The sequence below is a fragment of the Acomys minous genome (assembly GCF_964271855.1).
Source record: "Acomys minous genome assembly, chromosome: 9".
NCBI classification, from domain to species: domain Eukaryota; kingdom Metazoa; phylum Chordata; class Mammalia; order Rodentia; family Muridae; genus Acomys; species Acomys minous.
Window position 1 is genome coordinate 18,259,119 of NC_140490.1, and position 25,751 is coordinate 18,284,869.

Consider the following 25,751-nt stretch of genomic DNA (forward strand, 5'->3'; position numbering starts at 1 on the left):
TGTCTCCCTGCCTGCCTGCCTGCCTGCCTGCCTGCCTGCCTGTCTTCCTGCCTGCCTGCCTGTCTCCCTGCCTGCCTGTGTGCCTGCCTCCCTCCCTCCTTCCCTCCCTGCCTGCTTGCCTGTCTGCCTGTCTCCCTGCCTGCCTGCCTGTCTGCCTGCCTGTGTGCCTGCCTGCCTGCCTGTCTGTCTGCCTGCCTGCCTGCCTGCCTGTGTGCCTGCCTGCCTGTCTTCCTTCCTGCCTGCCTGTCTGCTGCCTCCCTCCCTCCTTCCCTCCCTGCCTGCCTGCCTGCCTGCTTGTCTGCCTGCCTGCTTGCCTGCCTGCCTGTCTCCTGTCTGCCTGCCTGTCTGCCTGCCTGTCTTCCTGCCTCCCTGCCTCCCTCCCTCCTTCCCTGCCTGCCTGCCACCTGCTCACCCATTCTCCCCTGCAGCTAGTTGGATCTGGAGACCCTGCTGGCCAGGCATCACCCCACTCGACCCCTGCTTCACCACAACTCACCGAGGAGCCTGGATAGCAGGATCTTGGGCCCAACCCCCATTCCTGAATTCCCTTCCCCAAGCCACATCCTATGCACCTACCTTCCTAAGGTATCCCAAGCCTTGGGCCATGACAGCTGCCTTGCTGTTCCCTAGCTTATTCTGCCTCATGCCTCCAAGGTCCACTCCACTCTGGGTCATGTCTACCTAGTCTTGCTCTATGTGTTAACCCAGTTCAAGCAGTGCATTCAGGCGCTGGGGACTGGTAGTAGGAGCCTGACCACAGGGACCTCCTTGGTGTATGTAGCTCAGCCCTTGAGAAAGCTGGCTGTGGCCTGAGTGTGAGAACATGGCTGAGTGCATAATGCACTAAGCTCCTGAGAACACAGGCCAGGGAATGTGAGCCTGGCTGTGAGCAGAGCACATACTTCCTATTCGCTTTCCCAGGCCTCTAGGAACTCTGCACTGGCCACAAAGTCCGGGACTCCCCAACCTTGGCTTTCCTCCAGGGCCTTGTGGAAGGCCACTTTATCAGATGAAGAGTCAGGGACCCCTGAACCTCAGCTCCAGCCTTGATCCACCCTATGACTGACCGCAGAACCTTCTGGAAGGATAAGCAGGCAGTTCCCCTGTGCCCCATCTCTCTCTCTCTCCCTTACTTGGGGTCTGCTGGTCCACTTACATGTTGTATCCTGGCACCAGGCAATGACCATGATGTTTGAGGTACAAGACCTGGCAGTGGCCTCCCCAGCCACAGTCTCCCGCTGTGGCATGGTATACCTGGAGCCCAGCATCCTAGGGCTCATGCCATTTGTTGAGTGCTGGCAAAAAAGCCTCCCTTCCCTCATCAAGCCCTACGAGGAATCTTTCAAGAGTCTCTTTGTCAAGTTCCTGGAGGTAGGTGAGGTCACAGGTACACCCAGCCAAAGGGGCAGTAGAGCACCGACACCACCAGCCATGAGAGCCTAGTGCTTGTAACCCAACAGAGTTCTATCAGCTTTGTTCGAGTCACAGTGAAGGAAGTGATTGCCTCAACCAACAGCAACCTGACCATGAGCCTCCTCAAACTACTTGACTGTTTCTTCAGACCTTTCCTACCCAGAGAGGTACAGATCAAACAATGGAGCTGGAGGCCTGTTCCCACCTGGCCCCTGTTCTCCTTACCTGGGCTGCCAGGGACCTCTGAATCCTACCCACCCCACCTCCACCCCACCCCGACCCCTGCTTCCTGGAGGAACTGGATTCACTCCCCACATATCATAAGCCCACCCCATCCCACGTGTTGCAGGGAAACAAGTTACATGCTATGCCCACTTAGGCACCCCACTACTGCCTCGACTTAGCTTGACGCTGTTCGTTCCCCCTGTCCCCAGGGCCTCAAGAAGATACCCTCTGAAAAACTGAGTCGTATCCCAGAGCTGATAGAACCCTGGTTCATCTTCTCCCTCATCTGGAGTGTAGGCGCCACCGGAGACTACGCCAGCCGCCTCAGCTTCAGCCAGTGGCTAAGGATGAAGATGGTGGTAGAAGAGGTGAGTAGCAGTGGACCAGGCCAGGCCTCCGGCGCCAACGGCAGGCAGCCCACCTGGCCACGCAGCCTGCTTACCTTGCTTCCGACAGGTGAGACTGCAGTTTCCAAAAGAAGGGCTGGTGTACGATTACAGACTGGATGATGCTGGGATCAGCAGCACTGAGGATGACGACGACGACGATGATGAAGGCAAACAGGTCGCCATGGGCCTGCCCAAGAATGAGGGAGGGTAGAGCCCCACTGGGTTGTGGGATGTCCCCCTCGATGAATAATGGCCACTTAAGAGAAAGCTGCATCGATTGCCCCAGGTCTGAGGCAATTGGCTATTTATATCACCACAAGGAGCTTTATTGTCTACCAGATGTTTATTGTTGGGTTCCCTTTACACACATGGGCACTGAGCCATAAAACAGTCTTAATCAGCCAGTCAGTGGTAGAGCTGAGTTAGAGTGTGGAGTTTAGAAGCTTCAGTGGGCCCCACTTCCCAGACAACTGTTTCTTCTGCGTTGATGCTGAGTCCAGGGACCGGCTTTCTTTTTCTAGGCAGCAGCCCCCACTTTCTTTGGAACCGAGCTCCCTAAGAGCCCAGGAACATGTCTGTTGTCTTGCTTTAGTGTTCCATCGTAACTATCAGTCAGAGCTCCTGGGTCAGGGCCCCGAAGGCCCAGAAGGAGTGACAGAAAGTCGCTACGTTAAGTCCTGCAGCAGAGCTTTGGGTCTAAGAGTCAGAACTGCCACCAGTGGGACATGTTGGTTTGGCCAAATTGAGCCCTTCATCAAAGGAGTTTTTCAAGGGCCATGGGTGAGGGAATTATGAGGCAGGGACGGTGAGGAGACCCCGGGTGGCTCTCAGCATACAGCTGTCAGCGCCCTGGGTTCTGGGTTAGCCTGAAAATCAGCAGCGGGCACCTTTGTGTTCCTGGACCATTCTATTCCCAGAGCATCTTCTTGCCAAGACCTAGGGGCTGGCTGTGTGTAGGGAAGCCACCACCACAGCAGCTGCACTCAGCCCCCGTGCGCCCCCCCCCCACCCACTGCTCAGCTGTATTCAGAGAACCACTAACCCTGGTGCTTTGTGGTGGGAGCCTCCTATCCCATGCAAAGAGCAGACCACTGGGATCCCTAGTACTGTCAGAAGTAGCTCTTGTTGCCTGGATGTTCTCGCCAAGGCGCTGCAGGACAATACCTCATCCTCCTGCTGTGTTAGCAGTGGGGCCACAGCCAGGAGTGGAATGGGAAGGGCTTTCAGCCCCGTCTTGAACCACATGTGGTTCCAGATTGCCTGGGTAAAGTGGATGGACTCCTCGGCTCCATTCACCATGATGCCAGACACCAACTACTGCAACATCATTGTGCCCACCATGGACACCATACAGATGTCCTACCTTCTGGGCATGCTGATCACCAGTAACAAGCCTGTGAGTGCCACCATCATGCCCTGCCCCAGCCCACCCAAGGCTCAGGCTAGGGCATGGCTAGTGTTCTACACCAACAAGATGGTAGCTCTCTGTGCGTTAGCGTTGGGTGAGCCCACCTTCCCGATGCCGATCACCTCTCTCCCAGGTGCTGTGTATTGGGCCGACAGGCACAGGGAAGACGCTCACTGTCTCCAACAAGCTTCTCAGGAACCTGCCGCTGGAATACATCAGCCACTTCCTCACCTTCTCAGCCCGCACCTCAGCCAACCAGACCCAGGACCTCATTGACAGCAAGCTGGACAAAAGGCAGGGCACCTCTGGTTCCTTCCTCAGCCAGTGTCCCCAGCCCAGCTGAACCAGCTGCTGTGTCACCTCCCCACAAAATTATGCTCCTAGCTTTGCCTGAAATGACCCAGAGGGAACAAGAAAGCCCCTCAGGGGGACTTCAGTTGCCTATCAGATCTTTCCGTGCCTCTTTCAGGATCCCTCTAGTCTATCTGTAGGGCTTTCACTGGCCATTAAGTCCACAGCTCTGCCTTTGAGATGACTGCTATCTATCTTTCTGGGAAGTAGGACTCTTTGGTTTGGTTTGGTTTGGTTTTTTGTTTGTTTGTTTGTTTGCTTGTTTGTTTTTCGAGACAGGGTTTCTCTGTATAGCCTTGGCTGTCCTGGACTCGCTTTGTAGACCAGGCTGGCCTCGAACTCACAGCGATCCACCTGCCTCTGCCTCCTGAGTGCTGGGATTAAAGGTGTGTGCCACCATGCCCGGCATAGTAGGACTCTTTTTAAAGATCCAAGATACAGGTCAGCTGGTCCCAAATGTCCCAAGACAGAGGGCCGGTCATGAGGTTTAGCAATTTAGAGTAGGCTAAAATTTAGCCAGGTGCCATTCAGCTGCCTCTTGGATTCTCAGAGGACCTGGTGCCCGTGGGTGCTGGGCTCACACAGCCCCTCCCACAGGCGAAAGGGTGTGTTCGGGCCACCCCTAGGGCGCAACTTCATCTTCTTCATTGATGACCTGAACATGCCAGCCCTGGAGACATATGGGGCACAGCCGCCTATTGAGCTGTTGCGCCAATGGATGGACCACGGTGGCTGGTACGACCGAAAGCTCATCGGTGCGTGCTGACTTGGAACAGTGGGAGGTGGGCTGCATGTGCTGGGTGAAGAGTACAGAAGGTGTGGGTGTAAAGCCCACTTTAGGGGTCCACAAAAATATTTTAAATTTCTCTTAAAACAAGGGAATGAACAGTTAGGTCAAAGAAAATTTTTGGTGCCTGTTAACACATTCTCTTTATATCAGTACTGTGGTAAATTACACTTTTTGCATGCATATGTGGACACGTGTTTGCATGACCGTGAGCACGTGTGTTTGTGGGTCCATGTTGGGTATCTCCCTTGATGGCTCTTACTTAACTGAGGCAGGGTCTCATGGCACCTAAAACGTGCTGACTCAGCATACATAGCTAGCCAGCTGAGCCCTATCTCTACCTCCTGAGTTGCTAGGATAACAGCCACACTGCCACACCTCCCTGGCTCTCATGTGGGGTTCCTGGGGATACAGATCCTCTGATCCATCTCCCGGACACCAGAAATAATCGTTTTAACATATATCCTTATCATGGGCATGGAGCCCACAAAAATCATGTGATTCTGGGGAGGGTCCCCTCTGACTTCTCATTCCCACTCCAGGAGCCTTCAAGAACCTGGTGGATATCAACTTCGTCTGTGCCATGGGTCCCCCGGGGGGAGGCAGGAACGCTATCACCCCAAGGCTGACACGCCACTTCAACTATCTGTCCTTCATTGAGATGGATGAAGTGAGCAAGAAGCGCATCTTCTCTACAATCCTGGGAAGTTGGATGGGTGAGTGTCAGGTTGGGGCAGGAGGGCCCATGGACAAAGGCTAAGCTAGTGTCACACCAAAGACAGCTAAACAGCACTGGCAGAAAGAAGGTACTGAGCCGCTAACTGCAACGCCAGCTTTACTCCTTTACCCAGCCGTCACAGCTGGCAAATTAATGAACCTCTCCAAACTTTAGTTTCTTTACCATTGGAGGCTAATATTATTACCTATTGCTCCAAGCCTAGAGAGTTAAGTAAGACATGGCACATAGCATCTAAAATAAAGCCAAGCAGTAATTCTGCATATTGCACATGTGACACATGTATCGCTGCACATACACATTCACTTACATAGAGAGGCACGTGCTGGTGTTTGCACAGAAGCTGCCGTGGGATGACTGCAAGTGTTGGAGAACAGGAAGTCAGAAAGACCAAAGTGGGGCAAAGTAGCTCAGCCCCATCCTGGAGCTTGGAAAAAGTCCACTGGGATGCTGTTTCTCCAGTAGCCCACCTCCCGCCCAGCACACCCTGACCATGGAATGCCACTTGGCACCACACTGGGTGGAGAGTACTAAAGTTAAGCCTTCCATCTGGCCTGGGCCACCCTGCCAGAGCTATAGGCCAGGGCTCTCCTTCATGTACAAATGGGGTAAGGGGCACATTTCTCTGATGAAAGGTGGGAAGCAGCTGCTTTTGAGGAGCTTCCTGGTAGGACACAGCTGGCCAAGATAGGCAGCAAGTGACTACCTAACTCTGAACCTTGCATCTGTCTCTCCATCCTGCAGATGGACTCCTCGGTGAGAAAAGCTACCGAGAGCCTGTGCGTAAGTGCAACCTGGGCCTGGGAGGGCCTTGAGGGAAAGGGACTTTAGTCTGGAGGCAACTCTGGGCTCTAGCTCTAGCCAGCTAGCTAGGGTAAGGTGAGGCTCAGGGACCACAGTGTGCCCTCCTCAGGCTCATGTGAGCCAGAGCACATGTCAGCACCACCCCTGGCCGCTCTTCATGCTTCAGTACCACTCTTAGAGTCATCCCATCCCTTGGCACCTAGGCTAGTGTCACACTGATGGCAGGAAATGAAAGATGAGTGGATGAAGAAATGAATCCTTCAAACCCTGCAATCTGAAAGAGCCACAGTAAAAAGAAAGTCAGCCTTCTCCGGGGAGCAGGCATGGGCAGGAAAGCAGGTGATTTGCCACTAGGAGGCAGGCATCCCTCTGTGGTAGCCTCACACAGATCTAAGTTGTCATCCATGGCTGCAGGGCAGCTGGCCACTTCAGGTTCTGTCCTGTATTGGTGACCACCTCCTCCATTTCTTTCTCTCAGCTGAAAGAGGTTGTCACGCTCCCTCTCTGAGAGAGCCTCTCACTGTTACTGACAATCCCCACATGCCTCTTGTCACCTTGACTAGGAATGAACTTCCTATTCTAGCACAGGTCAGGCTCCTCCTCTTTGACCTAATGGAAGCTGAGAGTCACACATCCCCCGACACTGGTATTCCCTGTTCCAGTGGGCCACTTTATCAACATATAAAGATGTTGTGGGCTGTGGTGGCACACACCTCTAGTCCCAGTACTCACTTTGTGAGTCTAAGGCCAGACTGATTTATTTGTCTACATAGTGAGTTTGAGAACAGCCAGAGCTACATAGTGAGAACCCATCTAAAAATTAAACAAAAACCTATAATGTCTTCATTTCTCCAGACCTGACCAAAACCTAAAATTATTTCCATCAGCCAGAGCCCTTCTCCACCCGGTTGCCTCACTTCTCTGCTTAGCTTTATCTTGTTTTTAATATTTTATTTATTTATTACATATACACACCAGAAGAGGGCATCAGATCACATTATAAATGGTTGTGAGCCACCATGTGGTTTCTGGGAATTGAACTCAGGACCTCTGGAAGAACAGACAGTGCTCTTAACCTCTGAGCCATCTCTCCAGCCCCTCTGCTTAGTTTTATAACAAAATTCCTCAAGAACTCCTTTCCCACTGCCACATCCCCATCCCCCCTATTTTCCACTGAGTTACCTCCTCCATGCTTGTCGCTGGTGACAAGAACGTAGCCACAGCAGTAGTCAGATCTCAGGCCCCATCTGCTCTGTAAACAGCCTTTGCTCCCAGGCCCTGCTCTCTCCTGGGTATACCAGTCAGCCTTGTGTTGCTCTGATAAAGCAGCCTGAGGAAGGAACAGTTTCTTTTTGTTCACCAGTTCAAAAGGTTCCTCTGAGATTGGCTTGCTCTGTTGCTCTGGGTCTGTGGTGAGGAAAATGCCATAGTAGCAGGAGGGCGTGGAAAAGCAAGGCTGTTCATGGCATCCAAGAAACAGAGGCAGGCAGGAGGGTGTCAGGGCAATATATACTCTTTGAAGATGTTCCCCAAGCAATCCTCTTCCTCCAACCAAGACCGCTTCCTTCACATATTCACTATGAACCCCATTCAGGATGCATTCATCAACGAATTATTGATGAGTTTAGTGTGCCTGTGACCCAATCATCTTTCTTTTCTTTTTTTCTTTTTTCTTTTTCTTTCTTTTTGTTTTTGTTTTTTGTTTTGTTTTGTTTTGTTTTTTCGAGACAGAGTTTCTCTGTGTAGCCTTGACTATCTTAGACTTGCTTTTGTAGACCAGGCTGGCCTCGAACTCACAGTAATCCACTTGCCTCTACCTCCCAAGTGCTAGGATTAAAAGTGTGCACCACCCAGCCAACTCATCTTTCAATGATTGGATCCACCAGCTGGGGACCACAAACCTTTTCAGGGTGTCACCTCAACTGCAAACTATCATCCTAAGCACCCAGTCTTGGATTTACTAGACTTTGACCTCCAGCCCCCTTTGCCTCTTAAATACACTATTCTCAGACCATCTCATCCTGGCTCAAATGTAAAGTCAGCTTCATGTCACCAACATCCCAGTCCACACCCTCAGCTCAGACTTCTCCCCTAAACACGTGACTCCATATTTCTCACATGTCTACTGTGCATCTCAGACTGAGCCTGCTCAAATGCATACTTCCCGTGCCTTGTCAGTCCCATCCTCACCTTTGGTGATGGCGGCTCCATTCTTCCAGGTGCTCATGAACAGAATAGCACCATCATCTTCTTACTTTCATGCCACATGACAATCGTCAGGAGCTCTCTTGGCTATCTCCACAGAGTCTGTCCCAAATCAACTCCCCACCCTCTCCTCACTCACTGATCCCTGGGGTGGCGCCTCCGGGGTCTACTCACTCTGCCTCCACGTAGCCATTCATCCAGCCTCCTCCTGCAGCCAGAGGGGACCTGTTAAAACATTAGATCAAGCTGGGTGTGGTAGCACCTGCCTGCGGTCCTAGTGACTCAGGAGGCTAAGGTAGGAGAGTCACTCCAGCCTATGAGTTTGCCCAATGCTAGTCTGGTAAATGCTAATCTCAAAAATAACCAGCACCAAAAATAAGGCCGCGCTGCTCCTCTGCTCAGCTGTCTTAGCCAAGCAACAGTGTGCTGGACAGTGTCCATGCTTCACACCCCGCATCACTTCTCCCGCTCAGCCTCTCCTCTTGGTCCTCTACGTCCTATCTCCAGGCTTTTGCTCTTGCTGCCCGAACGCTTTCCTCCAGCAGCGTATATGCTTGCAATCTCACTTCGCCATCTCAGCTTGAAATGTCTCCCTTCTCAGCGTGAGCAAGGTAGTGATGAAATGCAAGATGGAGCTTCAACAACTTTTCACAGAGGGTCGTGAGCCCCAGGTATAAGGCCTGAGGTCCAGGTCACCCTCACCAGCACTCCTGGAGCCTTGTACACCAAGAGGCCCCTTGCCCACATGTGACTCAACACTGCCATGTTTGGGTCTGGCCACAGGCTCTTAAGGCAAAGCAGGAAGTTCCCACCCAGTACTGAGTTCACTGACACCCACAATTCTGTGACAGCCTCTCAGTGCCCTATGTGTGGCCAGCTGTTAGGAATATGAGTGTAAACTTAGGACACACAGAACAAGAGATCCCATTCTATGGCTAGGACACCAGGAAGGCTGTACAAAGAAGGAAGCATCTAAGAAGGGGCTGAAACAGAAGTGGAATCCAAGCCTAGGGTTCTGGAATGTGTGCTGGGGGAACCAAAGGAGGAAAGCTAGCACCTGTGGACCCAGATGGGGCACTCCTGTCTGTGTGACCCGGCCCATTCTCCTGTCCCACAGCTGGGGCCCCCAACATCATCCATTTGACGGAACCCCTCGTGGACGCCACCATCAAGGTATACGCTACCATCACCTCCCAGCTTCTGCCAACTCCAGCCAAGTCCCACTATACCTTCAACCTGAGGGACCTCTCCAAAGTTTTCCAGGGTATTCTCATGGCTGAAGCAGCTAAAGTTGAGGTAAGGATCTGCCAGCCCTCTCCCCATGCCATCCTCCCTAAACCTCCCCCAATTTTAGGCCTTCAGTCTCCAGCTAGGCCCTGCAGAAACTGGGACATAAAGAGTCAGGCCCACCAGAGCCTAACCTTAGGGCAGCTAAGCCTATTTTGTGAGCCAAACTCATGTACAACCTCATGGTGAGGTCATACAAAGATCAAGCCAGGAGAAGGCAAGGAGGCAGGAGAATTTCTAGTGGAGGCCTTACGTGTGAGAAGACTTGGGTGAACGTGATGCCTTTGAAAGTGAAACATGTGCGGGGCAATGGTGGCGCACGCCTTTAATCCCAGCACTTGGGAGGCAGAGGCAGGTGGATCACAGTGAGTATGAGGCCAGCCTGGTCTACAAAGTGAGTCCAGGACAGACAAGGCTACACAGAGAAACCCTGTCTCAAAAGGCCAAAAATGAAATGAAATGTGTGCAGGTATAAGGAGTGGGCAGGGGGATGCACAGGAGCCAGAAGGCCCAGTATAGAGCTCATATGCCCACATGGAGCCCCTGGCTTAACAACCCAAGTGTGGTTACCCCTAGATAGGTGTGGTGGGTAAGACAAAAGCTGGCTCTTTGGTTCTGTCCTTGCCAAGCTCATAGGCAATGAGTAAAGAGAAAGGTCTAGAACTTCTTCAGTGTTCCCAGTTACCCTAAGGGAGGCATGAGAGCTGGAACAGAATGGTCCGTGGATCTAAACACAGAGAAAGACTGGTGGGGCTTGCCAAGCAGTTAGATGTTGGCTGCCTGGAAGGAATAAGGACAATGAGGTCTCCTTCCCAGGCTTTGAGTTGGGAGGTTTAAAAGAGAAATGATGACTTTGGGATACACGTGACCAGCTGCTGGTGCTGGTGCCCGGTGGGCAATGGGTGCCAGGTTAGGGAGCTCTGCCATTTGCCTTAGTCTTAAGTTGGCCTGCAGGCCCATCTCCCAGCAGCTCCTGCATGTGGCTCTAGCTCTGAGTCAAAGGACAGAGATTAGTGCTATGAGCCACGTCCCTACGCTCGATGTCCCCTGGCACTTCAAATGATGACTCAGGGCCTGGGGCCGGGCAGGCACTGACACTTGGCACTCACAGGACAAGGTGCAGCTGCTGCGACTGTGGTACCATGAGAACTGCCGCGTGTTCCGCGACCGACTGGTGAACGAGGAAGACCGCAACTGGTTTGATGAGCTCCTTGAGACCCAGATGGAGGAGTTTGAAGTGGCCTTCAGCAAAGTCTGCCCCTTCCAGCCCATTCTTTATGGTGACTTCATGTCACCAGGCTCGGATGTAAAGTCCTATGAGCTCATCACCAGTGAGACTAAGGTAGGTCTTCTTTAGTCTGTGCCCTGGAATCCAGGGGACACCAAGTATAGTGCCCTGAAAGCCTACACAGGATAAATGCCAGACCCCAGGCCTCTACCATCACCACTAATGAATCATCATACTAGACCAGAGAGTCAAGATAGCCAAAAAAAGAAAAAAGCTTTTTTGCTTCTCTGAGTCTCCATTTCCCCCTTCATATGGGTTTACCCAGGCAGCCCATTTGTGAGAACAAGCCTGGAGTGCATCTGAGACAAATCCTGCCAACAGTGACACACCCATTTGAGATGCTATAATTCTCACTCCAGAGGGCCAGGAGGCGCTTGGGTGCCAGAGGTCAGTTAGGGCTTTGGGAGACAGCATTGAGGTTTTTATCTGTGGCCTCAAAGCTGTGAGGCTGCAGTGGATCTCCTGGTCACTTTCCCATACACATCCTCTCCTCATTCCCAGATGGTCTCAAGGGTTGCTACAGACTGGTGTGTTTCATGGGTCAGGCTTCTCATAGGCAGACGTGGCTTCTGAAAGTCAGCGCTCCTTTCTGTGCACAGAAGGAGCAGAACAAGCCATGGGTAGGGTCAGCTCTTTGTCAAAGGAGGCCTGGTACTCAGCATTCCAAAGAACATCATTCCACCAAACCTGCCTATAGCTAGGACTGCCACAAAAACAGTGGCATGGGATTCCTCCAAGGGCCTCTCCCAAACGCTTTCAAGATGGAGCTGGCTAGAATCCAAAGAAAGCTGCAATAGGTGATGGGCCCAAAGCGTTCATTGGGAACTTTATGAATTGAGGGTTACAGATTCCTCATGAAGCACAGTGAGATAAGATATCCTAGTAGGTCTACACAGCGAGTCCAGGACAGCCAGGGCCTTTACACAGAGAGACCCTGTCTTGAAAAACAAAACAAAAGATATCCTAGTGTGCCCACAATACAGGGATGGGTGCTGGAGCTAATGAGTGTAGAGAGACTTGGCTAGGGGCAGAGCTAGCATCTGCATAAGGTTCTTTCAGCACGTTGAGTGACAACCTGAGCTAGCTTATCCACACCTGAAGCTGCACAGGGCACACAATTGGGTCCAAGCCCACAGGAGGAAATGTGCAACAGGCCAGGTCACAGAGTGGTCAGTCATGCACATTTCTGGGTCTGAACAGGGTCAAGTGAGGATTAGAGGACCCCTCCATGGAGGAAAACCTGTCCTTCCCCACCACCTCCCTGTTCCCAGATGATGCAGGTGATTGAGGAGTACATGGAGGACTACAACCAGATCAACACAGCCAAGCTGAAGCTGGTCCTCTTTGTGGATGCTATGAGCCATATCTGCCGCATCAGCCGTACTCTGCGCCAGGCACTGGGCAATGCACTCCTCTTGGGTGTGGGTGGCAGTGGCCGCAGCTCCCTCACTCGGCTGGCCTCCCACATGTAAGGGATCATGGTGGGCAGTGGTGGCATGTGGCAGACTGTTTATAACAGATGCTTTTCCACCATGGTAGAATCCAAGTGTAGCCTCAGCATAAACCTATGCAGCCCATGAGCTTCTGGAAGAGCTGCAAATGGGACCTGGACCCCAAGAAGAGGCAGCAGCAGTACCCTGTGGTGCTCTGGGAGGGAGGTTAGAGGAAAGCATCCCAGAAGGATGCCGAGGAGAGGTATCCATGGGCCTGCTATCAAAATCAGAGCATGCAGGGTGGGTGGTTAAAGGGACAGGATTCTAGGCTATAGGAATGGTAGACAAAGGTTGGGAAACAATAGAATGGATGCAGGGCCTAGAGGATCTACAAGTCCACCCTGGATAGGAGCAAGGCACCAGGTGGCTAGCTGGGGTGCGAGCACTCACCACCCACCAGTGCCTGGCCCCAGGCCTCTAGCACACCTTAACCTAGCCTCCTGCCCCCAGGGCTGAGTATGAGTGCTTCCAGATTGAGCTGTCTAAGAACTACGGCATGACCGAGTGGCGCGAAGATGTCAAGAAGGTTCTGATCAAGGCTGGCCTGCAGAACCTGCCCATCACCTTCCTGTTCTCAGACACTCAGGTGCTGCAACCACCGCAGCAGTGGGCAGGGCTTGGGGTGGTCTGAAAACAGAACGTCCCCAGCTGGCAGCCTGTACGGTGGTCAGTCCTATATGCGCAGCTCCCTGTATCTTAGGACCCGGTGGGTTATGGTTGGACTCATCAAGAGAGGAACCAAAGCCAGCCTCTCGGGGCTAAGGGGAGGCAGAGAGCATCATCAGTACTCCAAGAGTAAAGAATCACCTTGGTACTACAGGACACACAGGCCAATGGCTTCCTACCTTAAGGATGAGAACTTTTGTTCTTGAGGGATAGGGAACTCGTAGTTCCACTTTGGGGGACATGGGCCTCTTTCCAGGTCTCTGAGTAGAGTGACTACAAGACAAATAGTGCATCACTTAAATCTGGTTGGCAGTACAGGTTGTGTCTGGGGACCTGGCTCCAAGATCATGCCCCACCCCTAGACAAGGTCTTTCCCCTCCTAGATTGTCTAACCCCTTCATATAGTCAAGAAAATGAGGTTGCCCTCTGACACAGGTGGATGCCTCTGTCAGTCGCCATGGTTTCTTCCTATAGTAAAATAAAGCCTGGAGGACAACTAGGAAGGGATCAGGAAGATTCTACACCATCACCCAGGACCAAGGGCCCTGCCACAGCCCATAGGTTATACAGAGCCTCTACAATGGGTCAGGTCAGGGTACAAGTCTGTATCTGAGGTCACTGGGTGACCTTGGTTGGCCTAGGCCTCTATATGGAGCTGTTACAAAGGCCCAGAAAGATTGCTAATGGAATGTGATATATTATCAAGGCTTTCATAAGGGCTTAGCCCCCACCCCTCATTCTTCTCCAGATCAAGAATGAGTCCTTCCTAGAGGACATTAACAACGTCTTGAACTCAGGTGACATCCCCAACCTTTACAATGCAGAGGAGCAAGATCAGATCATCAACACCATGAGACCCTACATACAAGAGCAGGGCCTGCAGCCCACCAAAGCCAACCTCATGGCTGCCTACACTGGACGTGTGCAGAACAACATCCACATAGTGCTGTGCATGAGGTACACGTAGTTGTCATTAGGCCACCCGAGGGCCTCTGGGATGCTAGAGGGTACTTCTGAAATGAAAAGAGGACCCAGGCCTGGCTACTATGACCCAAGGCTATAAGAAGACCCTGAGTCCTGAGTGCCTAAGTCAATATACCATAGGTCTTTTGTGGCTCCTTCCCTCTCAGTCCCATTGGAGAGATCTTCCGAGCTCGCCTGAGGCAGTTCCCCTCCCTTGTCAACTGCTGTACCATTGACTGGTTTAACGAGTGGCCGGCAGAGGCCCTGCAGTCTGTGGCTACCATGTCCCTGAATGAGATCCCGGAACTGGAGTCTTCCCAGGAAGTAATTGAAGGGCTGGTAGGTATCTTGGTGAGAAGCAATCTCTTGTGGAGAGATGTCTCACTTAGGGTAGGGGCTTGGGGCTGCTGGGGCCTGGGTAAGAGTCCTACTACCACTGTCAGAAAAGCTTCGGTGAGATGGCATTACCTGTTTTGTTTTTATTTGTTTTTGTTTTGTTTTGTTTTGTCTTGTTTTTGACACAGGTTTTCTCTGTGTAGCCTTGGCTGTCCTGGACTTACTCTGTAGACTAGGCTGTTCTCAAACTCACAGTGATCTGCCTGTCTCTGCCTCCTGAGTGCTGGGATCACATTACCTGTTTATGCCTCAGTTTCCCCATGTGTGAAATACAGCCATGAATCATGAGTGTTCTACAAATAGCTAGCACCCCCCTTTCTTCCAAGAGCCCCTGACACCTCTGAAGAGACCACAGATAGGATGTGCCAGATTTGTTTGCTTCAATCTCTGATAATGTTGGCCCTATGAGGGCCAAGAGATCAGATGAGCCCTACATTTCCTTGGCTTAGACCCAGCCTCTGATGGGATACCCACCATCTTAGGGCTTCTAGAAGGAGGTAGCTTGGGGAGCTGTGGCAAGGGTGCTGGGACACTGCTGGGAGATACCTGGGTCCACGGTCAAGGCCAGCTCTGTTGTTGTCTAGCATGGGCCTTGAACTTTTCATCTTCATAAAAGGTTCACTTGACATGGAGGTTGTGAGGGTCTTAGAAAACCATTAGTGTGGTATTCTTGTGCTATAGAATGTATAGTTGTGCTATAGCCCTTTCCTCAGGACCAGGACACAGTAGCTTTGTGGGTACCTAGTACCTAGTCTTTGCTGAAATGCCACAAGCATCCATGGTCTCCCCTTCACAGATCCAGGTTTGTGTATATATCCACCAGTCAGTGGCCAAGAAATGTATTGAGTACCTGGCAGAGCTGGCCCGCCACAACTATGTGACCCCCAAGAGCTACTTGGAGCTGCTCAATATTTTCTCCATCCTCATTGGGCAGAAGAAAATGGAACTGAAGACTGCCAAACACCGCATGAAGAGTGGCCTTGACAAGGTAGACCTGCTGGGCCTTAGCAGTCTTTGATGCCAAGGTGACCTGGCATTTCAAACCATAGCCCAAAGTTCTACAAATGATGACTTCCTTCTCAGTGAAGGAATAGAAATGAACAGGGAAGGGTAAGGGCAGCAGAGGTACCCCACCACGTCTCGGGGAACCAGTGCAGCTGCCGCCTCTAGTGACCACTGAGCAACCTGGGGGCCACGAGTGAAGGTGATCCAGCAGGCTCCTCTCCTCAGAACCCTGAGGCCTAGCCTCTCTCTGATCCCTGTAACACCTTTGGTGTTTTGTTTTGTTTTGTTTTCTCTGCTCCCAAACTCAGCTTTTGCGCACGGCTGAGGATGTGGCCAAGATGCAAGAGGAGCTGGAGATAATGCGCCCCATGCTGGAAGAAGCTGCCAAGGACACCATGCTCACTATGGATCAGATCAAGGTTTGGGTGCTCACAGACTGCTCTAGAACCCCCCCCCCCCCGTCTCTGATCCTGTCTGAGGATGTTCAACATCTCAAAGCATCACATGGCTAGCCCCTGGCCTTCACAGTCCTTTAACCTTTGTGTGTTTCAGATTCCTCTTTCCCTAGCTGCTCATTTACTTGATAAACACTTAGGCAGAACTAATAATACTTTAAGACAGTGCATTTACAAGACAAGACAGATGAACCCAAACAGGCCAGGAAATGATGATGATCACAACTCAGACCGAGTGGTCGGCCCGCCACAGCAGGCACACAGATGCTGCACAGAGGGCTCAGTCCTAGCACAGACCACCATCAACATACAGCTTGCTGGCAGTATCCAAGTGACCGGTTCTATAGAGTATTACAAAGTGTTCCCTGAATAAATGGGGAGGTCTGTCTTTGCTTCGTGTATAGATGACTGTGAAGGCCAGTAGGGCTGGAATGCCCAAACCTAGAAACTCCTAAGCCCTGTTGTGGGCATTCAAGATACAGAAGGCCTTACCAGGTCTCTATAGCCTATTGCAACTCAGAGGGCCCTTGGAAAAAGTGAATGTCCCATCCTCCGAGGAGGAGGCTAGTACCCCTTTCCTTGCCACTAGTCACTAACTGGATCCCCCGTCTCCCATCCCCAGGTGGACACAGCTTTAGCTGAGGAGACGCGAAAGTCAGTGCAAGCAGAGGAGATTAAGGCCAACGAGAAGGCCAGCAAGGCCCAAGCTATTGCTGATGATGCTCAGAAGGACTTGGACGAGGCACTGCCGGCCCTGGATGCAGCCCTGGCCAGCCTTCGAAACCTCAACAAGAATGATGTGACAGAGGTGGGAAGCCAGGCGGCATCTCACACTCACTATCATATCCCTTTCTGGTGTCCTCTAAAGTCCTGATGGTGTCCCTAAGCCCACCCTCTGCACATCTTTTGGTGACCGTGTGCAATAGGTGAGGGCAAGATGAGGGCCAGATCCCAGCTATTTGCTCCACTCTCCTTGTGCTGTCCCCAGGCAGTCCCGGCGCTCTCGGTCCTATGGCAGTAAAGACTAGATTGATGGGGCCCACCTTACCCTTCTACACCTCTTGGCATGGCCCACAGGTGCGTGCCATGCAGCGCCCGCCCCCAGGAGTGAAGTTGGTCATAGAAGCTGTGTGCATCATGAAGGGCATCAAGCCTAAAAAGGTACCTGGAGAGAAGCCAGGCTCCAAAGTGGATGACTACTGGGAGCCAGGCAAGGGGCTGCTGCAAGACCCAGGCCGCTTCCTTGAAAGCCTCTTCAAGTTTGACAAGGTAACCATGCTAAGCACATGGGCAAATCAGTGAGGACACAGCAGAATGGGAGATGGAGAAGTACCTATCATATCAGTGTCTGCAGTTGCCTGTCCCACCACCAGTTGCAGCATACATGCCCCATGGGGAACATAGAGCCTGCCCCAAGGAGCTGGAGGATGACAGCACCCCCCTCCCCAACAGATGTCTATGGAGGAAACTGGGACCAGTACAGGCTTCTGTGCCTACAGGACATCCCCCATGGTCACTCTGAGGCTCCATGGCCTTGGAGATTTTTCCCCCCACTGGTCCAAGTCAAGAGGTTCACCACCTGCTTGCTCTGTATTAATTATCTCCCTCCCTGAGTGTTAGCTTCCTCTGGCTGTCTTTAGGTTCTCTGTACATCCATTGGAATTTTCAGTGTCCATGGGTATCTGTTCTCTTAGGCCATGCCATGGTTAGGTCAGCCTGGAGCCCACAGCCCCTTCAGGGAATACCTCCCAGTTCTGAAGTTCACTGACTGCTGGCCGCCTGGCCCACATGGGCAGGCCCAGACACACCCTTCTTAGAGAGGCACCCAATCCAGGAGGGCTCACAACCTGAGCTCTGGTTCCCCCGGGCTTGCCTTAGCTGTGCTGACAGCCTGTTAGCAGTACAGGTTCCCAGACCCATCAGCAGTGAATGGTTGGACTCAGGTGGGACAGAGCAAGGGTGTGCAAGGCTCTCCAGCACCTGAGATGTAGGGAAGCAGGCTCTTAGTTGTCCCTCTTGGGAAGCAGTGTCCTGAGATTCATGATTTCCATCTCAGGACAACATTGGGGAGGCAATTATCAAAGCCATCCAGCCATACATCGACAACGAAGAATTCCAGCCAGCTGCCATTGCCAAGGTGTCCAAGGCCTGCACGTCTATCTGCCAGTGGGTTCGAGCCATGCACAAGTACCACTTTGTAGCCAAGGCCGTGGAGCCCAAACGAGTAAGGACTGTACAGAGCTAACAGGGGCGGGCTCTCTTACCCTGGTCCTGGCTCCGAACTGGCCCTCTTTCTGCCTGCAGCAAGCCTTACGGGAAGCCCAGGATGACCTGGAAGTGACACAAAGGATCCTAGAGGAGGCAAAGCAGCACCTGCGGGAAGTGGAAGACGGCATTGCTACAATGAAGGCCAAGTACCGAGAGTGTGTCGCCAAGAAGGAGGAGCTGGAGATGAAGTGTGAGCAGTGTGAGCAGCGCCTAGGCCGAGCTGACAAGGTGCATGTCCCTCCTCAAGAGCCCACAGGCAGGCCCACTGGGAAGAGAAAGACTTGGGTGGTATGGAACAATTATGGGTTGGCTCTCCCTATCCTCTTTTTAGCAACCTATGGGTGGGGCCGTGGTAGGCAGAGCCAGCCCTGGGCCCCAGCCCAGCCTCCCAGAGCCCAGTCCATAAGCCTGCTTCTACAGCTGATCAACGGGCTATCAGATGAGAAGGTTCGCTGGCAGGAGACCGTGGAGAATCTGGAGAATATGCTGGACAACATTTCTGGGGATGTGCTGGTAGCTGCTGGCTTTGTGGCCTACCTGGGCCCCTTTACGGTAAAGAGCCCTCCACACTACCCCTGAACAGCTTCATCCCACAGAGAGACCCTCCCTCGAGGCCTTACCTCTCTGAGGACATTGTAGCCTGCAGGTGCTGAGCAGGTACACAGCTGTGTACGCAAGTCAGAAGAGCCCCCACTAGCAGAATATAAAGGCTCACACATGTGCACCTGTGCCAGACACTGCTCTAAACGCATCATTGTGTGTGTCCCAGTTAATCCTCACAGGCATCTTTTGGGAAGACACTGCAGATGTGACCCATTCCATAGACAAGGTTCTGTGGTTTGTAGGACCCAAGTGGGTCTGATGTGTCTACAGTGTCACCTGAGACCTGACTTCTGCGTGCAGTGTTGTATCAAGAGGTGAGCAGAATGCTGTGTGTCTAGTGTGGTGGCGTTAAGTTTTACATCTCTCCAGGGCCAGTACCGCACAACACTCTATGAGCAGTGGGTGAAGCAGCTCACAGTTCACCATGTCCCACACACCTTCAAGCCCACACTGATTACAACACTGGGAAACCCTGTGAAGATCCGCTCCTGGCAGGTAAGTATCAGGAGATGTCAGAATGTGCTTCAGGCTGCTCCTAGGGCCTCCTGCCTCCTTCCTACCCTCCTTTCCCAAGCCTAGTGCATGGATGCCTCCTCTGGACCCTCATGTAGTAAGAGGGTGGTGAGTAGGAAAAAAGTACTGGCCTAGCAGCTGTAAGAAGAGGCTTCAAGTGTAAGCCAGGTCCCCCAAAACAGAGAGAGAGGCCAAGTGTGGGCAAATGCAAGAAGGGCCGACAGGATGTGGGCACACAGTGGGCATGTGGACAGAAAGGCTGAGCAAAGGAGAGCATTGGAGACTGCCCAGGAGCAGGAGGGAGTCCTGGAGACAAGACTTTGGGTACACTGCCACCTGCCTCCCTCATGCCCCCATCCAAAGCATACAACAAAGAGAAATCTACAGCCAAACCCAGGTGGGAGTAGCTCATGTCCCAGCCAGTGGTGCTCATTTAAGACCCCTGACCCAGCATGGCACCTGGCTTCCTACAGATTGCTGGCCTCCCCAATGACACTCTATCAGTGGAGAATGGGGTCATCAACCAATTCTCCCAGCGTTGGACCCACTTCATTGACCCTCAGAGTCAGGCTAACAAATGGATTAAGAACCTGGTAAGCGGACCCACCGATGGCGCCTCCTCCGACAGGCCCGGCTGTCTTCCCCAATGCTGGGGAAACAGCTGAGCCCTGGGCCCACTCTAAGCTCCCACAACCCCACCTCTCCCTGCAGGAGAAGGACAATGGGCTGGATGTGCTCAAGCTGAGTGACCGGGACTTCCTGCGCAGCATGGAAAATGCTATCCGCTTTGGGAAGCCATGCCTTCTAGAAAATGTGGGTGAGGAGCTGGATCCAGCCCTGGAGCCTGTGCTGCTCAAGCAGGTAGGCCTGTCAAGGACAGGGAAGCTCTGGCCTACAGGCCTGGACAAGGATCTGTCCACACTCCAACCACAGTGCCGCCCATCCTGCCTACCACAGACATACAAGCAGCAAGGGAACACGGTGCTGAAGTTGGGAGACACAGTGATTCCCTACCATGAGGACTTCAGGATGTACATCACCACCAAGCTGCCCAACCCTCACTATACACCAGAGGTCTCCACCAAACTCACCCTCATCAACTTTACCTTGTCACCCAGGTAAGCCTCCACCCAAGAGAACACCAGCATCAGCTGTCCCTTCTGGACAGCTGTCCTTGGCTATCCCTAAGCTGCAGGACTCAACAGGTCTGTCTTTCCTGCTCAGTGACCCCGTCAACTTCCTCCCAGGTACTTTGGCATCCCAAGACTTTCCAGACCCTCTGTTGGCTCCTCTTACTTGGCTTAATTTCCACCTAAGAATGTTCCTCATTCCCTCTACACACACACACACACACACACACACACACACACACACACACACACACACACACACACACACACACACACACACAGCTAAATACTGAAGCCTTCATTTGAGTGGCTACAAACTATAGATGGGAAATAGACACTCTTAAGCCTTGTCTTACTTGATCTTTCACAGGCCTCTTTGCCAAAGAACAGCTCTGGATCTAGCAGGCTAGCCTCTGCTATGCAAGGTCTCACTGAGAACCATTGGGTTGAAAGCAGCCCTGCACTGGCCCTACAGATCGAGGCTAGGCCTCCCAGGCTGACGCTGGCAGCGGTGCTGGTTTCTTGATAAGTGTGGGTGTCACATGGATCTCTGGAGTTCTCAGGGTGTTATAACATGATGTCCTCCTCTCCTGGCAGTGGCCTAGAGGATCAACTCCTGGGCCAGGTAGTGGCTGAGGAACGACCTGACCTGGAGGAGGCCAAGAACCAGCTGATTATCAGTAATGCCAAGATGCGCCAGGAGCTAAAGGACATTGAAGACCAGATACTGTACCGCCTCAGTTCCTCCGAGGGTAACCCTGTAGATGACATGGAGCTTATCAAGGTGCTAGAGGCTTCCAAGTTGAAGGCTGCTGAGATCCAGGTTGGGAAGTGTCTTCCTCCCAACCTGACCCTCTTAGCTACTTTACCTACAGCTCTTTACAGCTTCTCTGGACCCAACACCTTTCCTGTTGCCCCTCTTCCCAGGCTAAGGTCAGGATTGCAGAGCAGACAGAGAAGGACATTGACCTCACACGCATGGAGTACATACCTGTGGCTGTTCGCACCCAGATCCTCTTCTTCTGTGTGTCAGACCTAGCCAATGTGGACCCCATGTACCAGTACTCCCTCGAGTGGTTCCTCAATATCTTCCTCTCAGGCATCGCCAACTCAGAGAGGGCAGGTAGCTCTGGCACACCGGGCCTGCTCTGAAATGGGTGGAATACCTATAGGCACATTTCTATGGTAGAGCACACATATGAGCCCTCTTATGCCACACGCTCATGATACCTAGTAACACGCCACCTCTCATCCATACCCTGCTTAGAGCCCCTTGCTGGAGACACTAGCTGTCCAGGGAGATGCACAGACTACTGTGATAGCTGATAGGAGACTTGGAGGCCAGGCTGGGCCCTGAGATTATCTCTCTTCTCCCATTTTCCCATGCTCTGCCACTGCTTCTCCCACGCTGTAGACAGCCTGAAGAAGCGCATCACCAACATCAACCGCTACCTAACCTACAGCCTCTATAGCAACGTCTGCCGCAGCCTCTTTGAGAAGCACAAGCTGATGTTCGCCTTCCTGCTGTGTGTCCGTATTATGATGAATGAGGGCAAGATCAACCAGGTGCACGAGCAAGCAGATGGCTTGGGGACTGTCTGTCTGAGGGGTCACCTATTGCAGGCTTGAGAGCCCAGGATAGGTATAAAGGGAAAGCCAGGCAAAAGGGCCTAACACAGTTAAAGGGACAGAGGTGTTTGGAAACATAATTCCTTGCTTAAGCACAACAGGGGACTCTAGGTTAATATGGCCCAACTGATGCTATGAACACAGGTCTTCTCAGAGCCTTAACTGTGCTGCTGAGCAGAGAGATCATCCCCAGGGACCAAGTGTCCTAAGCCTCACATACTTTAGTTAGGAGCTTTCATGGACCTCATATCCAAGAAAGAGAAGAGTAGCAGACACTAAGAGTAACTCAGTTTCTCTGGTTGGGGTGCCTAGAGTCAGAGCGCAAAGGAGCTGGGTACAAGATGTGGACACCAACTCGGCCTGTACTCTACTAGGCTGAGTGGCGCTACCTCCTGTCTGGAGGCTCCGTCCAGATTGTGACTGAGAACCCTGCACCACGCTGGCTATCGGACCGGGCCTGGCGAGACATCTTGGCACTTTCAAACCTGTCAACCTTTGCTACCTTCTCTTCTGACTTCATGAAGCACCTCTCAGAATTCCAGGCCATCTTTGACAGCGTCGAGCCTCACCGGTGAGCTGGATCCTATAGTATGCTACCAGGAACATTAAGAGACAACTCCAGGAACAGCCTGCCCAGAGGCCCTCTCTGAAAGATTACCTAGTATTGTCCTGCACCTATGGCCACATCTCCCTATGCCTCTAGCCCTGTTCTCCTGGGAAACCCCATCCTCCTGACGAAGTCCTTGAGCCAGTAGCTTCCCAAGGGCTAGCTTTTAAGGAGATGTGGGCTTTGTTGCAGGGAGCAACTGCCTGGCATCTGGGACACATACCTGGATGAGTTCCAGAAACTACTTGTTCTCCGTTGCCTGCGTGGGGACAAGGTTACTAATGCCATGCAGGATTTTGTGGCCAACCACCTGGAACCCCGCTTCATTGAGCCCCAGGTAAGTGCTGGCCTCAAGGTAGAGTTGGTACCCTGGGTCTCAAGGACACAGCTGCTTTGAGGACCACCTTCCAGCCTTGTCCAGGCTAGAACTCTTGAACAGGGTGCTCTAGGACCTTGATGGCCCTTCTGGAACCTGCTCCAGGAAGCCTTAGGAGTCTGTTCCCTTGCCCTGAAGCTTGGCTCTCATCAGCCACCGGTGGGCTCAGCATCTCTCCCTATCCTTCCAGACAGCCAATCTGTCTGCAGTGTTCAAGGAGTCCAACTCCACAACACCCCTCATCTTTGTGCTGTCACCTGGCACTGACCCTGCTGCTGACCTCTACAAATTTGCAGAAGAAATGAAGTTCTCCAAGAAGTTTTCTGCCATCTCCTTGGGCCAGGGGCAGGTAAGGATAAGGCAGGGAAGACAAAGCAGGCTAGGGAAGATGAACAGCTATCCCCTACTCAATGTTCCTGTCCCCACAGGGCCCTCGGGCAGAAGCTATGATGCGCAGCTCCATAGAGAGGGGCAAGTGGGTCTTCTTTCAGAACTGCCACTTGGCACCCAGCTGGATGCCAGCCCTGGAGCGTCTCATTGAGCACATCAATCCTGACAAGGTGTGCCATCTGTCTGTCACTGGGTCCTTCTCAGTGAAAGGACTAAGCCAGCCACCCACCAAGGACTGAGGATACTTACATGAGATGATCTCACAAAGCATACAGCCCACACCCAGATTCAAAGCATGTGTACCATGATGCAACTAGATTATTCTGGATTATTAACTAGATTATTATTGGCCCTCCAAGTTGCTGGGTCTTGAGGGGTTGGTGACTACCCAGGACAGACTGGTGGCCCTAGGATTTACTAAGCCCTGTTCTTAGCCAGTTGTCCACATAGCCTTATATCCCAACCAAATCAGGGAAGGAGTAAGTCAGAGGGTGAGTTTGAGTTCCTGGATGGAAGGAGCCTAAGCCTACGTCTTTATACTCACGAGGCACTGTGGCCACCAGGTACATCGAGATTTCCGCTTATGGCTCACCAGCCTGCCCAGCAACAAATTCCCAGTGTCCATCCTACAAAATGGCTCCAAGATGACTATTGAACCACCACGTGGTGTCAAAGCCAACCTGCTGAAATCCTACAACAGCCTCAGTGATGACTTCCTCCACTCCTGTCAAAAGGTGAGGCATCAGCTAGAGAGATGATGGCTCAGTGGTTAAGAGCACTGGCTGTTCTTCCAGAGGGCCTGAGTTCAATTCCTAGCGCCCATCAGGCAGCTCTCAATGACCTGGAACTCCAGCTCCACAGGGACCTGACACTTGTGGCCTTTCAGCAACAGCACTCCTGCACGTTCACATACACTCATACACATAATGGAACATTTTTAAAGGTGAGGCACATTCTAAGCACCCATCTACCTGTCCCAACTCTTCCTTTTACGACCCTGTCCCTTCCTGTCCTGCAGATAGTGGAGTTCAAGTCCCTGCTGCTATCTCTGTGCTTGTTCCATGGAAATGCACTTGAACGTCGTAAGTTTGGGCCCCTGGGCTTCAATATCCCCTATGAGTTCACAGATGGAGACCTACGCATCTGCATCAGCCAGCTCAAGATGTTCCTAGATGAATATGATGACATCCCCTATAAGGTAGGCAAGGGACAGGCTGGGAGCCGCTGACTGGGGCACCTCTAATAGGGACTCTTTTGGGGGGGGGGGATTCGAGACAGGGTCTCTCTGTGTAGCCTTGGCTGTCCTGGACTTGCTTTGTAGACCAGGCTGGCCTTGAACTCACAGTGATCTGCCTGCCTCTGCTTCCCGAGTGCTGGGACTAAAGGCGTGCCCCACCACGGACTCTTGTTCACCCATCCCATAGGTTCTCAAATACACAGCTGGAGAGATCAACTATGGGGGTCGTGTCACTGATGACTGGGACCGCCGCTGTGTCATGAACATACTAGAAGATTTCTACAACCCTGATGTGCTCTCTCCTGAGCACAGCTACAGTGACTCTGGCATCTACCACCAGATCCCACCCACCTATGACCTCAGTGTGAGTTCTCAGGAGGAGGCCTGTCAGGAGTTCCTGGGACCCTATGGGGCCTTAATGCAGAAGGGGGCAGTAGAAAGGAGGTATAGCCCTGCCTTCCAGGGCACCTAATAAAAAGCCCATCCCACAGCAAGGAACATGGTCAGTTACATCTGGTGACCAGGCTCTGTGGGGAGAGGTGAACCCTGCCTCACCCATTCCAAGTATCACTCAGTGTGGTAGTAATGCAGGCTGGGTGGGGTGGGGGTCGGTAGCAGTTAGGGACACTCCCTGAGGACATACTTCTAGGGTGGTGGGGGGAAGCATTCTGAACTATGGCTGGGTTGGATGAGTGTCACATGGGGGACTGTGGCAAGAAGGAGCACGTTAGGTTTGAACAGCTACAGAGTGGTACGGCAGTAAAGGGCTGAACGGAAACCAAGAGCCACAGGATACAGCATCACAGAGACTACAGTTCTAGAAGGGGCAGAGCAAGCCAAGGCCTTCAGTTTCCACCCTCTCGCTTCCTAGGGCTACCTCTCCTATATCAAGACCCTTCCACTCAACGACATGCCTGAGCTCTTTGGTCTCCACGACAATGCCAACATCACCTTTGCCCAGAATGAGACTTTCGCCTTATTCAGTGCCATTCTCCAGCTGCAGCCCAAATCATCTTCTGTGGGCGGCCAGAGCCGGGAGGAGGTGGGTAGCAGAAGAGGGACAGGGCCAAGGTCGGGGCAGAGCCAGGCTGCCCCATCTTGCTTGCACCTATGAGTACAACTCTTCC

General features: G+C 52.5%; 1 protein-coding gene across 3 annotated transcripts in view; it reads left to right on the forward strand.

Annotated features, from left to right (window-relative positions):
* DNAH1 (dynein axonemal heavy chain 1) overlaps positions 1–25,751 on the forward strand; it is a 66,145-nt gene that overhangs the window by 37,084 nt on the left and 3,310 nt on the right. For all 3 annotated transcript variants that reach the window (XM_084796843.1, XM_084796844.1, XM_084796845.1), the window contains exons 39-75: positions 1,177–1,371; positions 1,461–1,580; positions 1,848–2,006; positions 2,095–2,202; positions 3,283–3,423; positions 3,569–3,729; positions 4,384–4,541; positions 5,116–5,289; positions 6,054–6,092; positions 9,436–9,614; positions 10,717–10,947; positions 12,165–12,361; positions 12,837–12,972; positions 13,801–14,009; positions 14,183–14,354; positions 15,208–15,399; positions 15,725–15,835; positions 16,494–16,679; positions 16,949–17,140; positions 17,928–18,095; positions 18,176–18,367; positions 18,560–18,691; positions 19,112–19,237; positions 19,729–19,848; positions 19,967–20,116; positions 20,213–20,373; positions 20,983–21,208; positions 21,313–21,508; positions 21,800–21,951; positions 22,389–22,585; positions 22,814–22,958; positions 23,188–23,346; positions 23,426–23,557; positions 23,951–24,121; positions 24,406–24,585; positions 24,812–24,988; positions 25,496–25,666. In XM_084796843.1, the coding sequence (XP_084652969.1) occupies positions 1,177–1,371; positions 1,461–1,580; positions 1,848–2,006; positions 2,095–2,202; positions 3,283–3,423; positions 3,569–3,729; positions 4,384–4,541; positions 5,116–5,289; positions 6,054–6,092; positions 9,436–9,614; positions 10,717–10,947; positions 12,165–12,361; positions 12,837–12,972; positions 13,801–14,009; positions 14,183–14,354; positions 15,208–15,399; positions 15,725–15,835; positions 16,494–16,679; positions 16,949–17,140; positions 17,928–18,095; positions 18,176–18,367; positions 18,560–18,691; positions 19,112–19,237; positions 19,729–19,848; positions 19,967–20,116; positions 20,213–20,373; positions 20,983–21,208; positions 21,313–21,508; positions 21,800–21,951; positions 22,389–22,585; positions 22,814–22,958; positions 23,188–23,346; positions 23,426–23,557; positions 23,951–24,121; positions 24,406–24,585; positions 24,812–24,988; positions 25,496–25,666 (6,015 nt within the window). The remainder of the gene's footprint in view (positions 1–1,176; positions 1,372–1,460; positions 1,581–1,847; positions 2,007–2,094; positions 2,203–3,282; positions 3,424–3,568; positions 3,730–4,383; positions 4,542–5,115; positions 5,290–6,053; positions 6,093–9,435; positions 9,615–10,716; positions 10,948–12,164; positions 12,362–12,836; positions 12,973–13,800; positions 14,010–14,182; positions 14,355–15,207; positions 15,400–15,724; positions 15,836–16,493; positions 16,680–16,948; positions 17,141–17,927; positions 18,096–18,175; positions 18,368–18,559; positions 18,692–19,111; positions 19,238–19,728; positions 19,849–19,966; positions 20,117–20,212; positions 20,374–20,982; positions 21,209–21,312; positions 21,509–21,799; positions 21,952–22,388; positions 22,586–22,813; positions 22,959–23,187; positions 23,347–23,425; positions 23,558–23,950; positions 24,122–24,405; positions 24,586–24,811; positions 24,989–25,495; positions 25,667–25,751) is intronic.